The 24,006-nt window shown below is 30.7% G+C and overlaps 2 protein-coding genes across 2 annotated transcripts in view; one reads left to right on the forward strand and one right to left on the reverse strand.

The window, feature by feature from the left end:
• The window catches only part of LOC126742674 (uncharacterized), a 71,652-nt gene extending 48,742 nt beyond the window's left edge, over positions 1-22,910 (reverse strand). Inside the window, exon 1 of the mRNA XM_050449419.1 lies at positions 22,878-22,910. Within this exon, the coding sequence (XP_050305376.1) occupies positions 22,878-22,895 (18 nt within the window). The 5' untranslated portion in view covers positions 22,896-22,910. The remainder of the gene's footprint in view (positions 1-22,877) is intronic.
• The window catches only part of LOC126742673 (remodeling and spacing factor 1), a 73,170-nt gene that overhangs the window by 6,282 nt on the left and 42,882 nt on the right, over positions 1-24,006 (forward strand). Inside the window, exons 3-11 of the mRNA XM_050449418.1 lie at positions 3,894-4,090; positions 7,038-7,194; positions 7,280-7,505; positions 7,561-8,025; positions 8,670-9,179; positions 14,418-14,543; positions 17,459-17,590; positions 17,670-17,816; positions 22,945-23,067. Coding sequence (XP_050305375.1) covers positions 3,894-4,090; positions 7,038-7,194; positions 7,280-7,505; positions 7,561-8,025; positions 8,670-9,179; positions 14,418-14,543; positions 17,459-17,590; positions 17,670-17,816; positions 22,945-23,067 — 2,083 coding nt within the window. The remainder of the gene's footprint in view (positions 1-3,893; positions 4,091-7,037; positions 7,195-7,279; positions 7,506-7,560; positions 8,026-8,669; positions 9,180-14,417; positions 14,544-17,458; positions 17,591-17,669; positions 17,817-22,944; positions 23,068-24,006) is intronic.

Here is a 24,006-nt window from a genome sequence, read left to right on the forward strand (position 1 = left end):
TTATAGTTAGTAGGTGTATTGCAGTTAATTTAATTTAATTTTGTTGAATATGTGATTATCTTGTTAAACTTTTATAATTGGGTTTTTATATCATATTAATAGTTATTTGTTCTAATTTTTTGGATAACTTTTGAGAATGTGACTTTACTTTACTCTTTTCTTTTCTTTTCATTCTTTTAGGTTTGTTTGTGTGTGTTTTTTTAACTATATTTTTCATTGTTTTGCAACTGTTTCCTGTTATTGGGCAAGTTGCCTGTTGGAAATAAAGGCTTATTATTATTATTATTATTATTATTATTATTATTATTATTAAAATGTTTTTATTTAACTTGAAAATCAAGAGGGAAGGTAATTCTTACCACCATAGCAATAAACAACAAACATTTTTGGAATTTAGTTCGTTTACAGTATTCCATGAACTAACTACTTTTTTGATTGATTTGTTTAGTATGATGATTTGTTATTAACTACTGATTTGTTTTTGAGTTCATTTTCCTGTGGACTGTGTTCTTTGAGCTGTTTGTTTTATTGGTTAATCATTTATTATGCCCTTGCCGTATACCTCCCAAGAATATGCAAATATGCATCTCATTATGGGAATGCAGAGAAAATGCTCTAGCAGCATCTAATCTTTATCTAGAAAGCTGTCCGAATTTGGCCCGATATCCTGACTATCGTGTATTTATTAATGTTCAATACTCTTAATAATGTTCAATACGGAAGACCTCGTATTGATTATGTTGTTCAAGTTTTAGAAGAAATTGAAAATGATCCGACTACTTTGGCACGAGCAATCGAAAGAAGAACAGGGATACCGAAATCGGTAGTAAACGACATCACTAGGCGATTTCAATATCACCCTTAGGTCACAGTACCGATTTAAAGTAAACTTGTGGACCGGTATCTTGAACGGACGTGTAATTGGCCCATTCGAATTACCAGAAAATTTGAACTGGCAGGCTTATTTAGATTTTTGTCGAAACAATATTCTTTTAGAAGATGTTCCTTTGGCCAGTCGCTGAATAATGTGGTTCCAAAATGATGGTTGCCCGGCACATTATGCCCATGAAGTTCGTCGGTATTTAAACCAAACATACCCCAACAGATGGATCGGCCGACTTGGTCCAATTTTATGGCCTCCCAGGTTTCCAGAACTAAACCCCCTCGATTTTTTTTACTGGGGTTGCATAAAAGAAAAGGTTTATGCAAGACCAATAAATAATATTGCTGAATTACGGCAGCGAATAAATGATGCAGCGCAAGATCTTAACGCTGCCAGGAATGCAAGATGGATCAATAGGTCATTTATTAAAAGATGCCACACCTGCATTCGCGTTGGTGGTAGACAGTTCGAACATATTATTTGATTTTTAAATTTTTTTTTAAGTTAAATAAAAATATTTTCTGAACATAACATAATTATAAATTTGTTTTATTTTTTTCATAAGGTAGATTAGGTTTATCTTTCACTGTATCACAATAATAGTAAAGCTTTTTTTAAAACATATTAACAACAAACAGGGTAATTTTAAAACTAAATTAAATGAGCAAACTTTCTAAGGTATTAGCCGGGTTCCGTACAATTTTTCGGTCCAGTATGAGCGGTCAAATTCAAAGTTTAAAAAATAAAAATAAGTATTAATACTTTATTTTAGAATAGATTTCTTATTAAATTTTTTGGCTGTTTAGTTTAATGTTTGTCTTTGATCAGTAAAATGGCTATTCAGTGTTGCATAGCTAAAAAGAGATTCTAAAAAATATCTATTTTTAAGGCGTGACAATCGAAAATCTGATCCAAGAGTAGGATTTTGGTGACTTCCACTAAAGTGCCAATATCTCGAAAACCATCGATTTTTTACTAAGGTCATTTTATGTTTTTCTGGGTGCTTATGAGTTGCTCCATCAGTATTATCGTTGACTTTCCGGACACCCTGTATATGTATTCACCAATTTACATACATTGAAAATTCAACAACATTAAAATACATATAAAATAAAACACTAATTATATAATAGATTAAAAGATTCCAACTAGTTACATTAAAATATTCATCCAGCGTGTAACAGGCTTTTGAGACCAATATTTTCTTTAAGGCTTTCATAAATCTAACAGGACTGATAAGACATACTAAAAAGCATGTATTGAAAGATGTGAATCGAGTTAATATTTCTTAAGATCACATGAATAAACAAATTTAAAAAAAAATTAAACAAACAAGTTTATGTCCAATATTTAACCCATTAAATTATTTGTATAAGTTTTATGTAGAAGTTAAAGATTTGGCATTACCTTTGTCAATCAATCAATGTCATTTAACTGTGACTATTTAAATAGAAATTGGGAAGCTCTTAAAAAGTTTATGGCTGTGATAATGAGATTAGCAATATAAGGTAAAAAGAATTTAAAAAAATAATGTCTTTCTTCAAGCAATATTGCCTTTATTAAAAATAATTAATGCAAATGGAATTCAAACTAAGTTAAAGCTTACACAAATAAAACTAATAAACATCGCACTAGCAAAAAATTTATTTGGGATATTTCCCAGTCAGAGATCCTACCCAGGAGTTTTGCCTGAATGTTAGAAGGTCAGTTTATTTTTCTTTGATTGAATCTCACCTGAGATATGGGATTGGTTTCTGGGGTAAGACAGTTAATTACTTGCTGCAGCTGTTGTTTGTCTTTCAAAAGCAAGCATTGATGTGCATCTAGGGAGCTATGCTAAGAGATTTCTGTTTCCCACTCTTTCACAATATACTATAGGCTAAATGATAAGCAATTTTTATGAGGGTATATATAATTATATATATAATTATAATTTATATATATATTGTATATATATATATATTCACATTAGCATCAAAGCAGCAAAATCCTTAAAAGCCTTTAAACACTCTTAGTTAATCAGCAAAGCCAATTATTCAATATCTGACTTGTTTTAACTTTTGGTCTGTTAGTCTTAAATGATTGTTTATGTGTTTTTAAAAAGATTTGATATGTCTTCACAATATCTTAATGTGAATTCAGAATTTCTACACTGGCTGTTAATGGCTATAATAAATGTATGTATATTTAGGTCCAAACTTTGTTTTAGTTTATAAAGCTTTGTTTAAAAGAATAATAAACTTATTTGAGTTTGACATAGAAGATAATGTAAATATAATCGTTTATTAGTTTCAAAAAGATTTATTTTATAAGAAAAATGTTGAGAGATTAGAATATATAGAAAAATACATATTCACTTATTACTTGACATATAAAGTTTAATATAATAATGACTTACTTGACTCTCAAATTTAACACCCTAGCATGATGAAAAAAAAATTGTAACTGTTTGTAACACTGAGGCTATCAACAAATACAAAGAAAAAAATAATGCAGTCACAGACTGCAATATGGCAATCTGACAACCTATAATAGATGACTAGATGTTGTTAAAAGATAATGAAATTTATACAAAGAAAATACTAAAAAGCTTTAAAAGCAAATAAACAAAAATGTTTAGGTCATTATTATAAAATTAAAAAGAATAAAAAAGAAAAATTCAACAATATAGACTTATTAAGAATATATGGTTTATGTAGATACTGATATTAAATTATTTTAAGTTATCATACATTATTATTTACAAGTTAAAGTTTTTCACTTTTAATGGTAATGAGAATAATAAAAAATTATAATAGATTAAATATTTAAAAATAAGGTTTGCCTCAAAGATAAACAAAGTCATGTCACAACTCTTTAGCTTTTATAATTTGTATTTTCCCCAGAAGGTCCGGCTTTTTACCTTTAGAGCATTCATGAAATATTTTGGATCCAATCTCTAGAGACAAATTATGAGTAGAGTACCTGCTATTTGAATGACATGTTATTGCAACTTTAATTTCAATTTAAGGAACTTCTTGAGGCACAGTTTGATTTTAATACGAAGTTCAAATTAGAAATAAATAAGATTACCTCCAAGGATCTTAGATCTCAGCCTATAGGACGGGACAAATTTGGACATGCTTACTGGTTTCAGAGTGATGAAAATTATCAAATAAAAGTTTATAAAGAGGACTTGGATGATGAAAAGTGGACCTTAGTGGCAAAGTAAGTATTTGAGGTTATGCCAACGTTGGTAATATACAGGGTGGCCAGATAAGAATGCAAAGTGCTGTATTTTGGAAACTATTCGTCGTAGAGACTTGCGGTAAAAAACTTTATTACTAAAGTGGCCAAAAAAATATCGTGGAAAATATTTTCAGATTTCCAAGATGGTCGCCAGGGGGCGTAACCGCCATCTTAAACGTTTTAAGTGATTTTTCACTGGAATCTACCCAGTAAATGTTACGAAAAAATATACGCTTTTTAAAGCTCAGCTCTACTCAAATAATTTTTGTTTAACACTTTGTGACGTATCTATTAAAATAAAGTGGTGGGGGGTAATTCAATGTTTTTTAAAATAAACAGCTGTAACTCCTAAACGACATTTAAACGGCATTTTAACAAACTTGGTCTCGATGAAAAAAACATTTATTGCTACATCAAATCCGTCTTCTTTGTGATATATCTAGTGCTTAGTAATGCCGCTAGAGCGCGTTTTTTGATCTGATAACAGAAAATTGCAAAATTCTCTAAAAAATTAAATGCAATAATATGACTTTTTTTTCATAAAAATGTAGTGAAATGATAGTTAAATAGGCCAGTGAAAACCGTATCTCGATATCTTATTCGTAGCCTGAAATATCGAAGAAAGAATATCTAGTTATCATATAATTTTAATAAGACGCTATTACACCAATATTTATTGTTATTTATTTGTCTTTTTTCAAGGTTCAATGATAAAATGTTTTAATTTAATAATTTTTAAATATTCTTTGTTCAGAAAGTTTTTAAAAAATACGCTTATGGGCATAATAACAAAAATGACCGATTTTGAAATAAAATGCCTCCGTAATGCCGCGTAATGCCTCCTTAAATGCTCGAACTGTCTTCCATCAAACTTAATGCATTGTTGGAGCCGCTTATGCGTGCACATTACAGCAGCTTCAATTTCTGCTCTTGACAGGCTGTAAATGGCTTCTTATATTCCTATTTTCATGTCGTCTCTAGTTGTTGGTAGAATTTGGTAAACAATATCTTTCAACCGACCCCATAGGTATAATTCCAAACAGGTGAGGTCTGGGAAGGAAATAGACTTCCTCGGCCAATCCACCTTTGTTGAAATCTTAAATCTACATGTTCTTGCACATTTCTTGATAAATGTGCTGGGCAACCATCTAGTTGCAAAAACATATTTTGTCGTAATTGCAGGGATATATCTTCTAATAAAAGAGGCAAATGGTTCATCAGAAAATCAAGAAATACGGCACCATTTAGTGGTTGTTCAAAGAAATAGGGACCTATAATAGTTTCGCCCAGACTGCCACACCACACATTGAGACTCCAATGGCCTTGATGTTGGACCTCCCGCAATCTGTGAGGATTGTTGTCACACCAATAATGCATATTATGCAAATTAATGTTTCCATCACTCCTAAAAGTGACCTCATTTGTACAAAGAATTTCGGATAAAAATTCTTTATTTTCCCTAATGCTGCCCAACATCCAATGACAATAATCTAACCGTCGCGTCGGTCAAAGTCTCCGTGATTCAAGGTTTGATATAAAACCATATGGGCGCAGTCTAAAAATTTGAAAAAACACATTGCGAAATATGTAAAGTAGTTTTTGTGACATAAATATTTAGTTGTGATCCTTTAAAATGTTTAGAATAGAGTGAATGAGACATTGCTCTGATACTAACGTGGGGATTGAATTCTACGTATGCTAAGACATTAATAATATTGTCTTCCCTTGTTCTAGCCGAGTGTCTTCGCAACTGAGGTCGAAAGCTGCCAGTATTACGCAAATTTCGCACTAAACGCGGAAAAATTCCCGCATCGCGTAAACGACGATTTGGATATCGAGCTCTGTGTACCCTTTGAGCCAATGCCGCATTTTGAAGACATTCAAAATATACCGCAATCATATCGACAGCTTCGTCATTAGTAAAAGGCATTTTAATAGTTTTAACGCTTTACTTATGTGTGCAACGAACACAAATTGCACTGCCTAATTTTAAAATTTATTGACAAGTTAATTTTAGGCATTTCTTTTTTCCTCCGTGGCCTACTCTTCAATATTCTGCCTACCTTGCACTTGCATTTTATATGCATTGATTATTATGCCCCTACGCGTTTTTTTTAAAATTTTTTGAACAAAGAATATTTTAATTATTTAAAAATTATTAAATTAAGACATTTTATAATTGAACCTTAAAAAAAGACAAATAAATAACAATAAATATCGGTGTAATAGCGTCTTATTAAAATTATATGATAACTAAATATTCTTTCTTCGATATTTCAGGCTACGAATAAGATATCGAGATGCGGTTTTCACTGGCCTATTAAACTATCATATCACTACATTTTTATGAAAAAAAAAGTCATATTATTGCATTTAATTTTTTAGAGAATTTTGCAATTTTCTGTTAATAGATAAAAAAACGCGCTCTATCGGCATTACTAAGCACTAGATATATCACAGACAACACGGATTTGATGTAGCAATACATTTTTTTTCCAACGAGACCAAGTTTGTTAAAATCCGTTTAGGAGTTACAGCTGTTTATTTTAAAAAACATTGAATTACCCCCCACCACTTTATTTCAATAGATACGTCACAAAGTGTTAAACAAAAATTATTTGAGTAGAGCTGAGCTTTAAAAAGCGTATATTTTTTCGTAACATTTACTGGGTAGATTTCACTGAAAAATCACTTAAAAAGTTTAAGATGGCGATTACGCCCCCTGGCGACCATCTTGGAAATCTAAAAATATTTTCCACGGTATTATTTTTACCACTTTATTCATAAAATTTTTTACCGCAAGTCTCTACGACGAATAGTTTCCAAAATACAGCACTTTGCATTCTTATCTGGCCACCCTGTACATAGTATTTGCCAAGAAATGCATTATTTATTTATTGTTACTAAAATTTAACAAAATTTATAGTGACCGAGAAGGGCTAGTTTCATTAATTTCGTCTCTAAGTGATGGCGATATTAAGTTAAGCCCTGCTGATTCAGCTGGAAATGAGGATAGTAATAGCCTGTCTGAAAAACCAATTATTGACACTGGACAACAAGATTCTGATTCAAATTTGGAAAAGGTTTGTTATCAAAGATTTTCTATACATGACAATATAATAAATCACAAGCTTTTACGTCAGTCGGAATTCTATTATAATATTTCAGGATGAAGAAACAATTCAACCCCAAAACAGTGAAAAGGAGAGTGAAAATGAAGATTCAGAAAAACCAGAGGAAAATACTGATGATCGACCATCTACTTTAAAGAGGGACAGAGAAGAAGACACAGAAGAAGGCACAGAAAGTGATATTGCAAACTCAGACATACAAAAGTACAAAATTAAAAATTTGGAAGTGGTGGTTTCCGATATTAAAAAAGATTCTGTTGTCGGTAAAGCTAATGAACATCCTTTAACTATTCTTTTTTTATAATACTAGTTTTTTAGGTAAGGCAGTTGAAGAACCAGTAATGAAAATACAGGGAGAAGGATCTGGGGCTGATAATGAAGCAGGAGTAATTGGTGAAGAGATTGTGGAAGAAATGGTTTATTTTTATGGGAATGGAAGCGGGAAGGATTGTGAAACTGGATGTAGTCATGAGATATCTGAAAAAGAATGCCCCATTGTTGGGGATGTAATTGAAGAAAATGTTATATATTTTTTTGGTGAAGGCTGTGGTGAAGAATGCAAAACTGGAAATGAGGGTAATGCGGCTGAGAAAACGGGTGAAAACTGCGCAAAATCCATTACTAGCGAGGAACTTGAAATTAAGTCCAAACAAGACCAAGTGGAAACAACGACGAACGAAGCAGTTGATTCAACTGATAGTATAACTATTAATTCTTTAAAAGAAAATGCACTTGAAAGTAATGGGAAATCCGTTAACAATATTTCAGAAGATAATTATGCAGGTAATGATTTTAAACCATAAAAATTTAACTTACATTTTTTTTAATTAGTTGGGAGCAAATTATAATATCTTTATACATAAATTAAGTTAGTTTAAAAGAGCTGCGGAGGATGGATTCGAGAAGAAAAATGTGATGTTGAAAAGTGCTGTTGGGAAAATGTTCTTAAATGAAAGTTGTCGAAAATTTGGCGAACATAAGAGAATGTTTCTTTTTTCTCAAAAAAGAAATTTCTTTTTTTCTTTTCCTTAGAAAACAATATTGCAGCACCACTCAGTAATAGTCTAGGGACACTTTCCAGAAGTTTATTTGGATTACTGTAAATGGTTAACTGATCAAATGTAGTAAAATGGCTAAAATTCTTGTACTACTATTGGATTATAAATTAAGCATATTGATCAATGTGTAAAGCATTTATTAACCTGAAGCTTCTTTATAGTCCCGCAGCCTCTTAATGAAGATCTCAGGAAAATTTAATGTGATAGTCGTGTGTTGTTTCATTTCACTGCTAATAACGGAATGAAAAACGTGCTAAGCAAGATTACCGTGGTATACTAACAGACTTCCACATTACTTTACACAAACTCTACCACTCTTTTTTTTAGGTAGCTCAATTATCTTTTCCTAACTTGTTTTTTTTTTGCTAGAAAAACCGCAAAACTGCAAAGTCGCCGCAGATGTAGATTTACCCAAAGAAGCCAAATCCGCCATTACAAACGACAATAATACTGTATCCAAGGCTAGTGAAACGTCGAGTAATAATTCCGAAGACTCTAAGTTAGCTCTAAAAGAAAAGAAAGAAAAAGAAGATGACAAGACTGAAATTAAATTAGATATTACAGAGGGTATAAAAAGTGATGTAAATAAAACGTGCAATGAAGAGCCAAAAAAACCACTAGCAGAGGAACCACCTTGTATTAAAAAAACTGCATACATTTGCGGAGATGAAGATAAAGATAATATAGACAAAAATAATGATAAAGATATAGACAAAAATGATGAGAAAGATAAAGACAAAAATGCTGAAAAAGATATAGAGAAAAATGAAGATAAAAATGTAGAAGATACAAACAAGCCAAAGGATTCTGAAACAATAAAAAAGGACTCTAAGTCACATGATGACGAAAAAGATTTATCGACAAATGAAGATCCAAAAGGTAAATTAACAGCTGTTACTTATATTTGCAGTGTATATGTTAAACATAGGCTATATATTTAAAAGGTGATTCCTTGGAATGTTTTAAGGATAATTCGTTCTTTGAAGCAAGCTTGTGATAGGACAATTCATTTTAAGATATTTGACCAAATAAATTAAAACTAAATCACTGGTCGTTTGATTGTAATTGATATTCGCTTTTTCCGGTTATTAACGAGGGTTTTGTACGACCTGAATTTAAGGGCTTTGAATAAAATTTGGGCTTAACAAGACTCCTGAATAAGTTGGATCAAAAGAAGCTAGATTAATAACATTTTCGGATTAGGGTTAAGTATATCTTTAGTATTTGTAATTTTACGGAGTCAGTGAAAAAAATATTAAGTATATACGTTTATTAAATACATTTGTTCAGAAATAAATATCAACATTTTTTAACAACATTTTTGTGCCTTAACATTTTTAGGTTTTGAATGATTTCCATTTTTTTACGTAATATCATACATTGAAGCGACTCAAAGTCGCCATTTTGGAATTTTTTGCCTTTAAAATTGTTCATTGCACAAGTTCTGTTTAAAAAATTTGGTTACATTTTACCAATTAACTTTTGCCAATAAATAATGTTTAAAGACAGTTAATTAAGAATGATACATATAAAAATTAAGTTGATCTTTATTTCTTTTATTTAAAATTAAAAAAAACTAAAGGAAAAGGCTAACGAAAACAGATTCGAGGGTAAACACTCGCAATACTTGTTCTAAACGCATAAGTTGTAACTATTTTCTTTTAACATTATTTATCAATGAAATCAGACATTCTTCAATTTGTATACATTTTTGAATGTCGCCTTTTTTTGAATGCACACAATATATGTTGCATTTCTGAGACGAAAAAATTAAATTTTATCTTATAATACATATGACAAGATTATAGCCTTCCTAGAAAAAAAAACAGTTCAAACACAAAAACACTCCAAAAGGGTGATTTTGAGTGACTTTAATTTAGTATACCATTCTTAGAAGTAGAAATTAGGGAAAAGGCACTTTTTTTATCTAAAGTTGTAACATAATAAAATACTAAAAATAATTCAGATAGCGCCCTCTACCTTCTACATCAAAGCTTAACAAACTAACCGATTTTTATCTTTTTGCAGCTTTTTGCAACTATATCTGATTCTATCTTATAGATATCTGATTTTTTAATATTTAAAACAAAATCACTAACCAAAATCATGTTATTTTATTTATTTACTTATTTAATTAGATAATTGCTTATAGGTACAAACCCAATTATAAGGTAGTAAAAAAAAAACAGTATACCGACAAGACTTAAGTAATGATGAAAGCATGTAAATAACAAATAGTTTCTATTAATAATTAAAAAAACTACACACTGTAACAACCAATTTATATGTTTTTTCTAAAACTGACCAAAGATTCGGCAAATAGATTGATATTGCCTGATAGAGCATTATAATTCTCACAAATTGCATGTAAACTTCAAAACATCCATATTCACAATCTAAAAAATGAGTTTATGTTAAAATATTAATTGAAAATATTATTCTAAAGAACTGTAAAGTTAATGTAATTGAGTTATAGTGTGCTATAAAATACATCTTACTATCAAAGAGCATTCCTAAATCCCTAAATTTTTCTGAACGAATTAATAGTTTTAAGTTATAGTCATAGAGGATTTGTTGATTTTTCTTTAAAGTAGACACTACAACCTATTCTTTTATAGTTTAATAATAATTATTAGATTTATTTTTGTATTTATAACTGTATGTCATCCACGTATAACTGATAATTAACATTTACCAAACTTAATATACAGGGTGTCCAAGATAAGCATCCTAAGCATGGGGATCTCGGTACCTGTTGGAGATACAGCTTCGGTTAAATTAGGAAAAAGTTGTGCACTTTGAAGCGTATTTACATGCCGTTGAGAAACTTCAAAAATTTCCATGGCCTGCTGAGATATTTGGAAAAAACGGAAATTTGCCAATATCGATTTTATTTTTTCCTGGCTTTATTTTAAAAGATATCAAAAAACTATTGACACTTTTGATGTAGTACGTGATGGCGCTTTTAAATTTTATATCCGACGTTTCATTTTCGAGAAACCATCATCAACTTTATTTTTTTATATGGCGCGAAAAGAAAGTACACCTTGTATCTGATTCCATTTTTTATTACAAATCCAATGATGTATCACATGTCACATTTTTTTTGTTAGTTGAAAGGAAAAATGCAAATTTTCAATTTTTTTAGCATATTTTTTAAGTAAGCTTTGGAAACAAATGCTTTGACGTATGTAAATACCTGTTACCGAGTCTGTCACATTTTTCTTAATATCTATTTAGAGAGTGACGAAGCTAAATGAAGCATGGATTTGCATTGTACATTGTACTACTTATAAATAAAAAAATGTAACCGGTAATAGACAAATGTTTTATGATTTTTCTAACGATATGCAACAAATAATGAATACATTTTAAAAATAACGAAAAAAGCAAATAAATTAACGCATTTTATAAATTTAATTTAAAACAGGTGTTCAAACAGGTTTTCGTTATTTTCTAAACATAAGTATGATCTTCTTACAGTAGCAGTTAAAACATCACGCAATATCTCTGGCGTAATACTTTGAAAAGCGGCCGTCACACATTCTCGTAACTCCTGTTCCAAAGAATGTTGATAGACTCGGTTTTTAATAAATCCCCAAAGGAAGAAGTCCAAAGGGGTTAAGTCCGGGGATCGCGCTGGCCAAGACACTTCACTGGAGGATTCAATCCACTTTTCAGGAAAACGCTGCGAAAGGTACTGTCGAACTTGCCCAGAATTATGTGCAGGAGCCCCGTCTTGTTGAAACCAACAGCTATTAACTTGTGCCAGAGGTAAATCATCTAAGCAGTCTTCTAAATTATTTTGCAATAAATTAAGCTATCGTTCTGCTGTTAATGAATAATGGTAAATAAATGGACCTAGTATTTTGGTTCCTAAAATTCTACACCACATATTAAACCCAAAACGTTGTTGATGTCTAGATATTTTCTTAACACGCGGATTTTGTTGGACCCAGTAATGACTATTGCGGCGGTTAAAGATACCATTATTAGTGACCATACTTTCGTCGGACCATATTATTTTTAAAGGAAAATTAAAATCCTCTTCACAGGCACGTGTATACCACTCACAAAAATGCCGACGTCGTTCGAAATCCCCAGGTTTAAGTCCTTGGCAAATTCTAAATTTGTAGGAGTGATATCTGTTTTTACGTAAAATAAACTGAGCTGTAGATTTGGCCACTCCTACATTTTTTTCAATTTGCCTGGTTGATATCTCGGGGTTTTCAATAACTGCTTCTAAAACATTATTTTGAGTTTCTTCAAGAGATTCCTTTTTTCGAGATAAAACAGTCTTTTTAAACGAACCATATTCTTTTAAATTTCGAGCCAACTCTAAGAAAATGGATTTACATGGTTGCTTTCTATCTGGAAATTTATTAAGATACATTGCTGCTGTATTTACAGTATTTTTGTAGCACGACAGCATGTCAAACTTCTCTTCATGACTATAATGACCACCAGGCATATTTGAAGATAATAACACAATTTTAGCAATAATAACGACAACAGTAAATAATAATAACAATAATTACTCAACAAACAACACCTCGACAATCACGGTAACAACAACGGCACAGTCAAAGCAAGTGTCAAAGCATTTGTTTCCAAAGCCTACTTAATAATATGTTTAAAAAAAAAATGGCATTTTTCCTTTTAACTAACAAAAAAAATGTGACATGTGATACATCGTTGAATTTGTTATCAAAAATGGATTCAAATACAGGGTGTACTTTCTTTTCGCGCCATATAAAAAAATAAAGTTGATGGTGGTTTCTCGGAAACGAAACGTCGGATATAAAATTTAAAAGCGCCATCACGTACTACTTTAAAAGTGTCAATGAGAAAGAGTCAATAGTTTTTTGATATCTTTTAAAATAAAGCCAGGAAAAAATAAAATCGATATTGGCAAATTTCCGTTTTTTCCAAATATCTCAGCAGGCCATGGAAATTTTTGAAGTTTCTCAACGGCATGTAAATACGCTTCAAAGTGCACAGCTTTTTCCTAATTTAACGGAAGCTGTATCTCCAACAGGTACCGAGATCCCCATGCTTAGGATTCTTATCTTGGACACCCTGTATTAAAGAGTGGGAAAATCAAGATCGAGTCTTCATGCACCCTCACAGTGGCTATGCATTCTTTTGATTGCAACTTTGTCACACCTACATACTGACTTCGGTTTAAAAGATAATCCTGAAAAGGTAATTAGCAATGCCCATATTAGACATCTAGTATGTCAAACGCTTTTGGAAAATCCAAATAAACGGCTTCCGTTTGAAACCCTTCAATGGTTTCTTCAATAAATTTACTCTTTATAGTTATATTTAATGTTGCAGATCGATTCTTAGAAAATCCGTGTGACTGCTAACTGTTATATTAATTATTAAAGTTTAGAAAGAAGAAAGCCGTCAAGAGAATCATTTTTGAAAAGTTACAAATGATTGAGACTGGTATATAATTTGGAATGTCATTTTGTCGCATTTATTTCTTGGCGTTTAATGCACATATTCTACAATATTTTTAGAGGTTTTACTAGTACAAAGCGACAATTCCCTTTTCTACTAGATAAGCTTAAATTAAATTAGGACCTACCTGTTGTTGGTTTAGTTTTAAGTTTACGCACCCCTCGAACTTCATAGAATTAGATACCCCCCCAAATCTTTTTGATAAAATCCCAGAATTGCTTTGGATTTTTTTATATCTGTCTCCATCTTTAATCAGATTTAATTTTTGATCTTAGCATCCTGAATTCATTTGCTTGCAAATCACTTGAATGAATTTATTCTTTATGCACCCTAACTTTTTACTACCTAGTATATTAATAAAGATTAAGAGAACCAAAGTGGCTCCTAATTTTATTCTTATCTTGCACACGTTTGATGTTGGTCAAGATGGAAAACAGCAAAAAAGAAGTTGAACAAAAGAAGTTCCATTTCGTAAATATGATGATATCAATATAATATGTTCAGTGACAATAGAAAATCATTCCAATACCATACCAATTTCATCAGAATCAAATCTGGCAACGACTTTTTCTAGGTTTGCATACATTAAATTAACTTGATAACCAGTCAAATTCTTCACGTATATATTGAGTAAAAATATATTTTTAGAAAGTAAAGAAGTGCCTGCCGAACCGACAGAATCGCTGAAAAACGTATTGTCATTTGATTTCCATGACACTGCCCCTGCACCCGTAATCAGTACTACAACTGCGATGAGAGCTGTGCGAAAACGGGGTAAGTGCTTATTTATTTTATAACATTCGATTTTTAATTTCGGTTTTACGTTTTTAATGTCACATAGGTCTATTTCATGATGATGATAAAAATACCGCGATACTTGATCAAAATATTTATTGTTTCAAACAAAATTGTACGTTTATTATTTTATACCTAAAACATGCAGCTTCCATGGAATTTAAATATGGAACCAAATAAAGACACTTATTTATTTTTTTAATTTTATTTTTATTATATTACTAACAGACCCGAATTCTAAAAAGAAATTTCTAACTAGCAAATACAATAGTTAAGAAATATCTCTATATAAATGTGAAATATAGTGAACATTTTCGCAAACCATAACTGAAGCTTGAAACAAGGAGTCTACCTTTTGTACGCGATTTTTGCATAATTGATCTTAATAAAAGCAATATACATAAATAATAACAATTAATAAAATTTGATAATATAAGTCTCATTCATTAATATTCTTTTACAAATTTATCAAAAATTTGACCTTTTCCACATAAAAAAGGTATTCTTAGTATAGAAAGGAAGCACGGCTTACGAGAAAACTAACTTTGGAACCACAAGCACGTTTACCTTGCAGTATTTCATCTGCAGTCTCTTACGTATTCGTTTACAAGTTTAGTCAGTTAAATGCTTTTTGGATCTAAGATAATTATCAAGTTTTTTTGTACTATAAACGAAAGATAATTTATGATTTTTTTTTGAATAAAAACATTAAAATAATCTTTATTTGTGCAGAATTTCTTTGTAATTGTCAATATCAAAGCAGATACAAATTTGTGTAGCACCTGCATGTATGTGTTTTAGTCTGAAGTATAGAATATATTTAAAAGTAATTAAAATGTATCAGTTATTTAATATTTTAATTAATCCAATTAATATTATGATAGTCTGGAATATAAGTAGAATTTAAAAATTAAAAATATTTCTTCTTAGTTGAAGAGAAAATATTGATTAACGTATTTGCACTATAATCGTCGGAAGAACAAGAAAAGATTTTAATATTTAAAAAAAAATTATATGTCTAGTTATAATTATCAGTTATATTTTTTTATTAATCATTGTTGCAATCAGTGGCGGCTCGTAGGCTGTGAGAGGAGTAATGAATGCACTAGTTTACCGGGCGTGAAAAAAAATTGGCGGAAAATATAAAAATATGAAAAATGCCCACGAGAATGAACGATAAGAAAGAAAAAAAACGTTGTTTTACTAGCGGAACAGTCAACAACTTGTTGATTAAAGTCTTCAATATTATTTAGAAACACTTTTTCAGCTGATAACATCCCCAAGGCACTTGATCTTTCTTCTCTCATCGAGTTATGTAGAAAAGTTTCTATCCTCTTTGACATGGAGAAGCATTCTTCAGCCTTAGATGTTGACACGGGTGTGGTTACAAAGACTTCCAGCAGCTTAATGATTTCTTAAAAAGTGGACTCCATTTCTTCCTGTGAAACTAACGATAAAAGAGGAATGGCTTCGGAAATGATTTGAAATTCTCTTTCATAAAGTACTTGCAGTTCTGTTTTTAAACGGGTTTTCTCTAAGAATGGATAAACTTTAACTATTTCAAGAAGCAATTTGTCTGGAGCAAAGCTCTTAATATTCAATAAAATGTTCTTTTATAAATAAGTCTTTTATTCATTGAAACAGATCGGAACGAGGATATGGTTGCCTTTTTGGAGAAATTGGTTCATAGTTTTTTACAAGCTCCGACTCTAGTGTGTCAGTAACTGCATTGATTTCATCAAGAATCTTTGCAGTGTATTTTAATTTTTTGTAGATTTTCTTTACCTTTAACCTGGTGAGTAATAATCATTTGCATTTGCTTAAAAATTAATTTTAACATGTAACATGATTTTACTAAACACTGCTAACCAAAATATGAAATCTCTGTCCTTCAATTTAAGTTTATATGCCAATTATATTTGCTTATATTTATATTGTTTATATTTAAATATTTATTGGTTATTTTTTTTTGTATCCCATTTACACCACTCATTACTGACGCAGCATCATACCTTTGCACTTTTAACTTATTTGACGTGTCACTGATTAAAGGATCAATTTCATTTAAAATATAATTTGCTATTGACATTGCGCTGTGTCCAGGAGGGTTTAAAAATGTCCTGAATCTTTGCAGTGGCTTATTGGCGACAATATATCGTAAAAATAATGACTATTGGCAAATTCTTTGTAACATCTGTTTTTTAGCAATTTGTTGTAGTTTTATCAGCAATTACAGATAGATAATTTGTTTTTTTTTTTTCTTTAGCCACTTCCTCGTAAACACCAAACATACAGTCTAATAGTTCATTTTGAATACCTAGTCTGAGAAGTCCCTTTCAACGCCGTTGTTTTGTCAAAATGATCTTTTTATTTGTGCATTCTTCCAACTCAACATGACCTCACAAGGCTAATTCTAAGACGCCACAAAATGCCAATAAATTATTTAATTTATTTATTTTCCCTCAGTTTTAATCTTTTTAGAAATACTAAAAAGTTCAGTGTGAATTTGATATTAACCATCAAACACTTTAGTGCGAATTCACGAACCTAAAATCCAATTAAAACATTAAATAAGTGCTCAAAAAATTTACCCGAGCCACCCGCGTTTGTGCTCGGATCTAACGTATTGAATCGTATTAAAAAAGCATCGGCGGCGTGACCTCGAGTAACCCTTTCCAATGCATATTAGAAGCGAAGCCGTTTCGCAATGTGGTCGGCTGGCTTAAATTATTTCTTTTTTCGATAATGCATTGCTCTTTCACTTGTTTGGTTGGGTATTGTAGTTATTATTAAAATTAAAACAAATTTTAGAAAATAATAAGTGCCATGGCTTCTTGGCCCATTAGGACGAGCCGTTGGTTGCAATCATTAGAATATTATTCTTTTAATTGTAGGTCTAGAGTCAGTAGCAAGTAAACCACAAGAGCCCGATGACGGTCCCGAAAAAAGGTTGAAATTAAAGGGTCGCCGAGCGGTTGACACAGCATTACGAAAAAGTGTGGAACAACGAATAGAACAACTTCATGGTATGATGGCTTGTAATTATTGCTTATGAAAACTAAAGAATATCCTGCCTTTTAAATAATTCAAATATATGTATTTAAGGAAGCAGCAGTGATAGTAAGGCGAGCAGTGAAGAAGATAAAGCTAATAAAAAAATTGGCAGATTTGGTAAAAAGAAAATCCAGAATAAAGACGTTAAAGAGGAAAATAAAAAACCTGTCGCCAAGAAAGATACTCCAAGAAAAAATCGTAAGTCTCAATTAATTTTACCATATCATGTTTAATATATACATGGTGGTCCAGTTTCGAAAGCCCCCATACGTAATAACCATTAAACGTTCAAGAATTGGACTGATTACAGCGCCACCTTTTGACTGACCGCACCACTACGTTGCTTTATGGCGGGCGCGGAAATTTAAAAGTGGTGTTATTTTTGCTTTTCTGATAATTTTTACTTTAAAGTTATCAAATATGTAAATTTATTTGCAATTTTTCTGTTACGACAAAGATTAAAACAAAAAAATTGCAAATCATACATATTAGTAACTCTAAAGTAAAAATGTTTATACAGAAACAGTAGTAGGTAACAGTAGTAAAAAACACAGAAACATTGTTGTTTTAAAAGTTTATTACCAAAACAAGATTTACTTATTATATACCTTACTATCTCTATTTCCTTTTTGGTGAGAGCACAGTGCCTCATTATTTATGCAGAAGTAGCATAAATATAGGGTGAGTCTTCCATTTTTCTACATGTAACAAAATGATAAACCAGGCTGTTTTTACCAATTTTAAGTGGACAAGTCCTGTATGGTCTCAAATACAATAGGTCGTAAAATTCGGAACAACGGTTTCGAGTTCATTTTTATGACAAACGGGTTGCCAGTGTCGTCCCGACTATGGATATTGATTTTAATTTTTTAGTTAAATAATTATCTGTTATAAAAAATTTATAAATAATGTTGGATTTTATCTATTATCTATTAGATAAAGATTTTTAGAAAAAGTATGGTTGGTAGGTATAACCTATATTTATTAAATTAACAAGAAACATTTCTTAAAAGCGGAAAAGCATCATTATAAAACTATGGCAAATAAAATGAAATATAAAAATTTGATTAATACCGCAATTTGATTGTTTTTTAAATGTTTAAAAAATTGTTGTAAAATTTTTTTAATACCAACCAATAAAAAATGCAACTCTCCAAACATATCTTGTCATTTATAAGAAAGGTACAAAAATATAAGGATCTTTTAATTTATTAACCATATTTACATATATTACAATAAAAATATTTACGAAATATACAAAAAAAATCAATTTATAAATCACACATTTCATTACTCTCATCGCTTTCATCCGAATCAGACATTCTCACTGTTATAACTAAGGGTTCGACAGTTTCTTCTAGAAGATTATCGAGAGTCCACATCTTTTCTTCTTCTTTTATAGCATGATTAACAGCATTGCTCCAGTTTTCTTGGGTAACGTTATCCACTGCTACTTTCAGAAGTTCTCTTACATCTTTCAATTTAAAGGTTTTATTATTTCTAGCTACATATCCTTTTACTTAAGCCCAAATTAACTCTATAGGATTTAATTCACAATGGTAAGGTGGCAAACGAAGTACAGTTATATTCTGTTGTTTTGCCATATCTTCAATAACGTGTCTTTTATATTTTGATTTATTTTCTGTAACTATTGTCAGAAGCTCTGCTTTTACCGCGTCTTCTCCAAAAGGTATTTCTTTTTCGGTAAGCCAGTTTTTTATTTCCTCTTTTCGCCAGCAGGATGATGGTAATTTTTCTATTAATCTTGAATGGTAGCTGGCATTGTCCATAACAATTGAATTTTCGGGAATTGACTTGATCATTTCGGAAAAATAATCTTCAAAAACATCAGCGTTCATTTCTTCGTGGTAATCCTTAGTTGACTTCGATTCGAATTCAAACAGACCGCCATTTAAAAATCCTTTATAGCTCCCAATATGTGTAATTATTAATCTGTGGCCCTTACCAGAAGGAGACTTCAAGCCAGTCGATAAACCTTCTAAAAAAGCCTGACAAGAGCTTCCAACATTTTTATCCTGCCAGCACTTGCTCACGGTTAAGCCAGGTTTCATCCAAATAATAAATGTTTCTTCCTTCCTTTCGATAGTCCTTAATTTGCCTTAAATACTTTCTTCTCCAACAGACTATTTCTTCTTTATCTATTAAAATAGATTTTCTATTTTACTTTTGAAAAGAAAAATGTAATTCGTGTAAAATTTTCCATAATTTTTTTCTTCCGATTTCTGGTACATTTTCGTCTTCTTTTATAAGTGTCAAAATTTTGTCCATCGTTGGGATTTTATTCTTAAAATAAAATGAATGTACTGTCCTCCTGATGATATGCTTTGCTGTCTCATCAACTGCTATCGACTTCCTACCGGCATTTCAGAGGCATTTGATGCACAAGTGCATCATGTACGTTTAGTACTATAGTCCTTGCTTTAAAATCTAAAACACCTTTACACACTACGGGGCTAAACTTTGACATTCTTACAACAAATGCGCAACAATACTGAAAAATAGATTAAGTTTTTAGGATATATCTACATTATATACCATAAAATATAACTACCTGTTTGCATTTAAGATTGCACAATTTAGGTACCTATAATACTTATACCTCCATATTTACCTACCTAGACAATATCTACTTATAAGGGTTAAAAAGAACTTGTTCATTAGGTACTTAAGTAATTCAAAGAATTTATGGCTAAAATTGGCCTATTTCTTGCACTATTAAATAAACCCAACAAATGAAAACATTCAGGTCTTAATGTACTTGAAAAGTGGGACGCCAATTGTTTACGACCGTGTTATGGCTATCGGCCCTTTCGTGTGCTCCTACGGATTAAGAAATGGACTATAAGAAATACTTATAGTTAGTTACATACTTAGTTTATTAACAAAACTACTATAAATAAACAATTTACAAAATATTCTTACAAATGAATTTTAAATATTTGTACATTTTATATTTAGCATAAGCCACCAGCCACCAGATATATAGTTTAGCTGGGCGACTGGAAATTACCATTCTCACAACGGTTTTCTCAAAGCATGGGTATAAACCCGTGCCACTCATCAATCCAATATTTATGGTTTTTATTGGGAAAACGAAAGGGACTGCCATCTTTATTGGAGCAACCCGGTACACAACAATTTTTTTTGAGGTCTTTCTTCACCAGCTAAATACATGGCTATTCTATTATACTCACAAAAAAACGGTAAACAAACACTCAAAAAGTAACTTTCAATAAGCAGTAAAATCCTTTAAAAAAACATCACTCCTTAATAATCTCGGTTGAAACGAGTAAAAACGTACAATAACAAAACACGTAAACAAAGAAAATAATCAATATGGCGGACTGAGTGGCGAACTTACGACTTAACGATAACTACAGCGCTCCCTGGCGACTGACCGAAGTCTTTATTATTTCACGGGAATGCGCATTTAAGTGACATTTCTAGGGGGGGATATTTTGTGGTAATAACCTAGCGGATTAAGATCCAGTGACCTGGGTGGCCACGTCACTGGCCCAATACTTTTATTAACAAGTTAATTATTTAAGTCATTTCTCCACAGCTGGCCAATCTATCATTGTGGATAATTTGTATTTAGCAATTTTCTCACTCCTAATCCAAATTATTACAAAGGTACGAAATGTACGGTTATTTCTATTATTATTTCGACGGTTTCTATTTTGTCCATTATTCCCACAGAGGCCAAAGTTCTGAAAATTCTGATAAGTTCTAATAAAAACGCGTCTGGAATTCTTCTATTAGGGTAGCCTCTACCATATATTATGATTTCTGCAACTGACAGTAATAACCTTTTGTGTTTTATGGTCTAATCCAAAATTTGGAAAATAATGTAGGTCCAATTGCCTAATAAAGATATTTTTTTTAACAAACTACCTATTAAATGAAAAGAAAATTATTGATTTGTTTTAATGTAAACTAAGCGAGAATTCCAGTAATAATTTGTATTCAAAATAAAATCAGTGACGTACAATTTCTTTTATTAAAATTGTGCAAAGATTTTTCCATACGCACGCCGCTAGTGGAAGTAAATGAATATTTTTTGCGGAAAAAGATATATCTTTATTATCTAACCAAACGTGCCAAATTTTATTTAAAGTAGCTTTGAAAACATAATCAAGTTTAAAGATTTCAATTAAAACTGACACCCTGTATCTTTGTAACGAAGCATTTTTTGAATATAGTTTACATTACAAATTGATATTATTTTGATGTTGGCTATCTGTCAGTTAAGTTACCGCTTTCGAACTGGACTACCCTATATATTGAAAATAAATTTTACACAATAGTTCATGATAACCAGACAACTCCACACAATGAAAGTTAATTTTAATTAGTATTATTATAAAAAATCACATTTTCTTTAAAAAAATCTGTTTTTTTTCCCATTCAAGTATGTTTATGATTTACATGCAGGGGCTTCAGCTTGTAAATAATTTTCATAAAAAACAATTTTTATTTTCATAAGTTTGAACGTGTGTAGCTGTTATTTTTACAGACTAAATGGCTTCTTATTAAAAATAAGAAATCAAATTTTTAAAGAAAAAGTTTTATAACAGATGATGCATAATAGCTGGTTTGGTTCAAAGAACAGTAAGGCAAAATTATACTCTACTAAACATTAAACTGTGGAATCATAAATAGGAATAATAAAATCATTTTAAAGTAACCTAACAAAATATATATCGTATTTTTATAACTAGAAATTGGATTACTTGAGGAAAAACTTAAGTCTAAACTATTTGGAAATTACTTTCCTCCTAAATTACTCAACAATTAAATTTTAAATAGAAATTATTTTAATTAAAGATCAAATACAAACTGATATATATACCGCAATCATTTTGGAGGTAATGAAAATATTTGAATTGGTTCTTTTACAATTCCCTTTTGTCTAAATAAATTGCCTAATAATTGAGAGCCTCTGGGCCTTAGAAGGTGGCTTAAAACCAATTCCTTTAAAGTGGATTAATTATTTTAGAAATCCAACCCTTTATAATTATTTTATAGACTATTATATCCTGAAGCCAAATATTTTTCTAGTAAGGATGTTTTGATATTTTCATCAAAGTACATTTTTAAATTAAAAACACGGACTGGTAATATTCTTTAATGTTGAACAGTTTAAATAAAAACATTTTATATTTTAATATCGTAAACTTCTTATTGATTTTTTACAAACAAGCTAAAAAGTGTCTTGTACTCAAAAGCTATACTTACTGACTCAACGGCTGACATTTTTGTAGACTCATATTTTTTAAAGTTTCTTAAGGAATTTGGTTTACAGGTGAATTGGCTGGCCTGAATATAGATGATTCGTTAAGTGAACGTCCACAATTAAGGCAGTCCCGTAGAATAGCGCTGCTGAAAATTAAAGAGCAAGTGAATCCAAAGGAGCAGCAAAAAGAAGGTAAGTACTTTGAATCTTAACTCGCGAGAGCTGCTGTTTCAATATTATTGCTATTGATTTTGAAATAGCAGGAGTATGTCATGTTTATGAATTAACACTTGTTAGTCGTTGCAAAATTCAATTTAACTTTCTTTATTTCTTAAGATAAATATTTACATTTGTATCATCCGTTATATTGTTCATTCTCGTGATAACTCTTCGAAAATTAAAAAACCTTCAATCAACCTATTTCTTCTTATCTTTAAGGGGAACTAAGGAGTAATATATGATTTCTTTTAAAGAAAGGTAATTTGTAATTAATATAGGTTTTTCCATAATTAAGGACTGCAAAGTTCCAAAACAAAATGGTCTAAGGATAAATATAAATTTTGTATTATTTCGAATTGCTATTATCTATCAAGATGGCTGTTTCACATCTTTATAACCTGCTGATTTTTCGATAAAAGTAGTCTAGTTAAATGTCACAATATTTTCCTAAGAAAGAGCTATAATGTTCGAAAGAGTACAAACCAATGAAATTTTGAAAGAATTGTCCCAAATTAAAATAAAACAATGCAGAGTTGGATTAAGTTACCTTTTTTGACAATTCTAGCATCTTTTCATGTTATTACATAAATTTATTGCAGCTTAAAACATTAATTTGATATTAATCCTTTGTATTAATTAGATAACATTTTTTGTTAGCAAAAAAAAAGTCCCTCTTTATTAGATTTTCAATAAAAAATGCCAGTTAACTAAAAGGCTATGAAAATTTAAAAGTTGACTAACTTACATTATTAGAAATCCCACTTATTAACCATTAATGTTTGTCACACCATCTGCAAAATTCCGTAAAAAAAATTCTATTACAGACGCTTTCTGAATGAAATGATTAAGGGTGGTTTGTTTTGAAATGAAAGCACTGTATAGAAACACTATTTCTTACCAAAATAAATACTT

The sequence above is a fragment of the Anthonomus grandis genome, chromosome 12 (assembly GCF_022605725.1).
Source record: "Anthonomus grandis grandis chromosome 12, icAntGran1.3, whole genome shotgun sequence".
In the NCBI taxonomy this organism is placed as follows: Eukaryota; Metazoa; Arthropoda; class Insecta; order Coleoptera; family Curculionidae; genus Anthonomus; species Anthonomus grandis.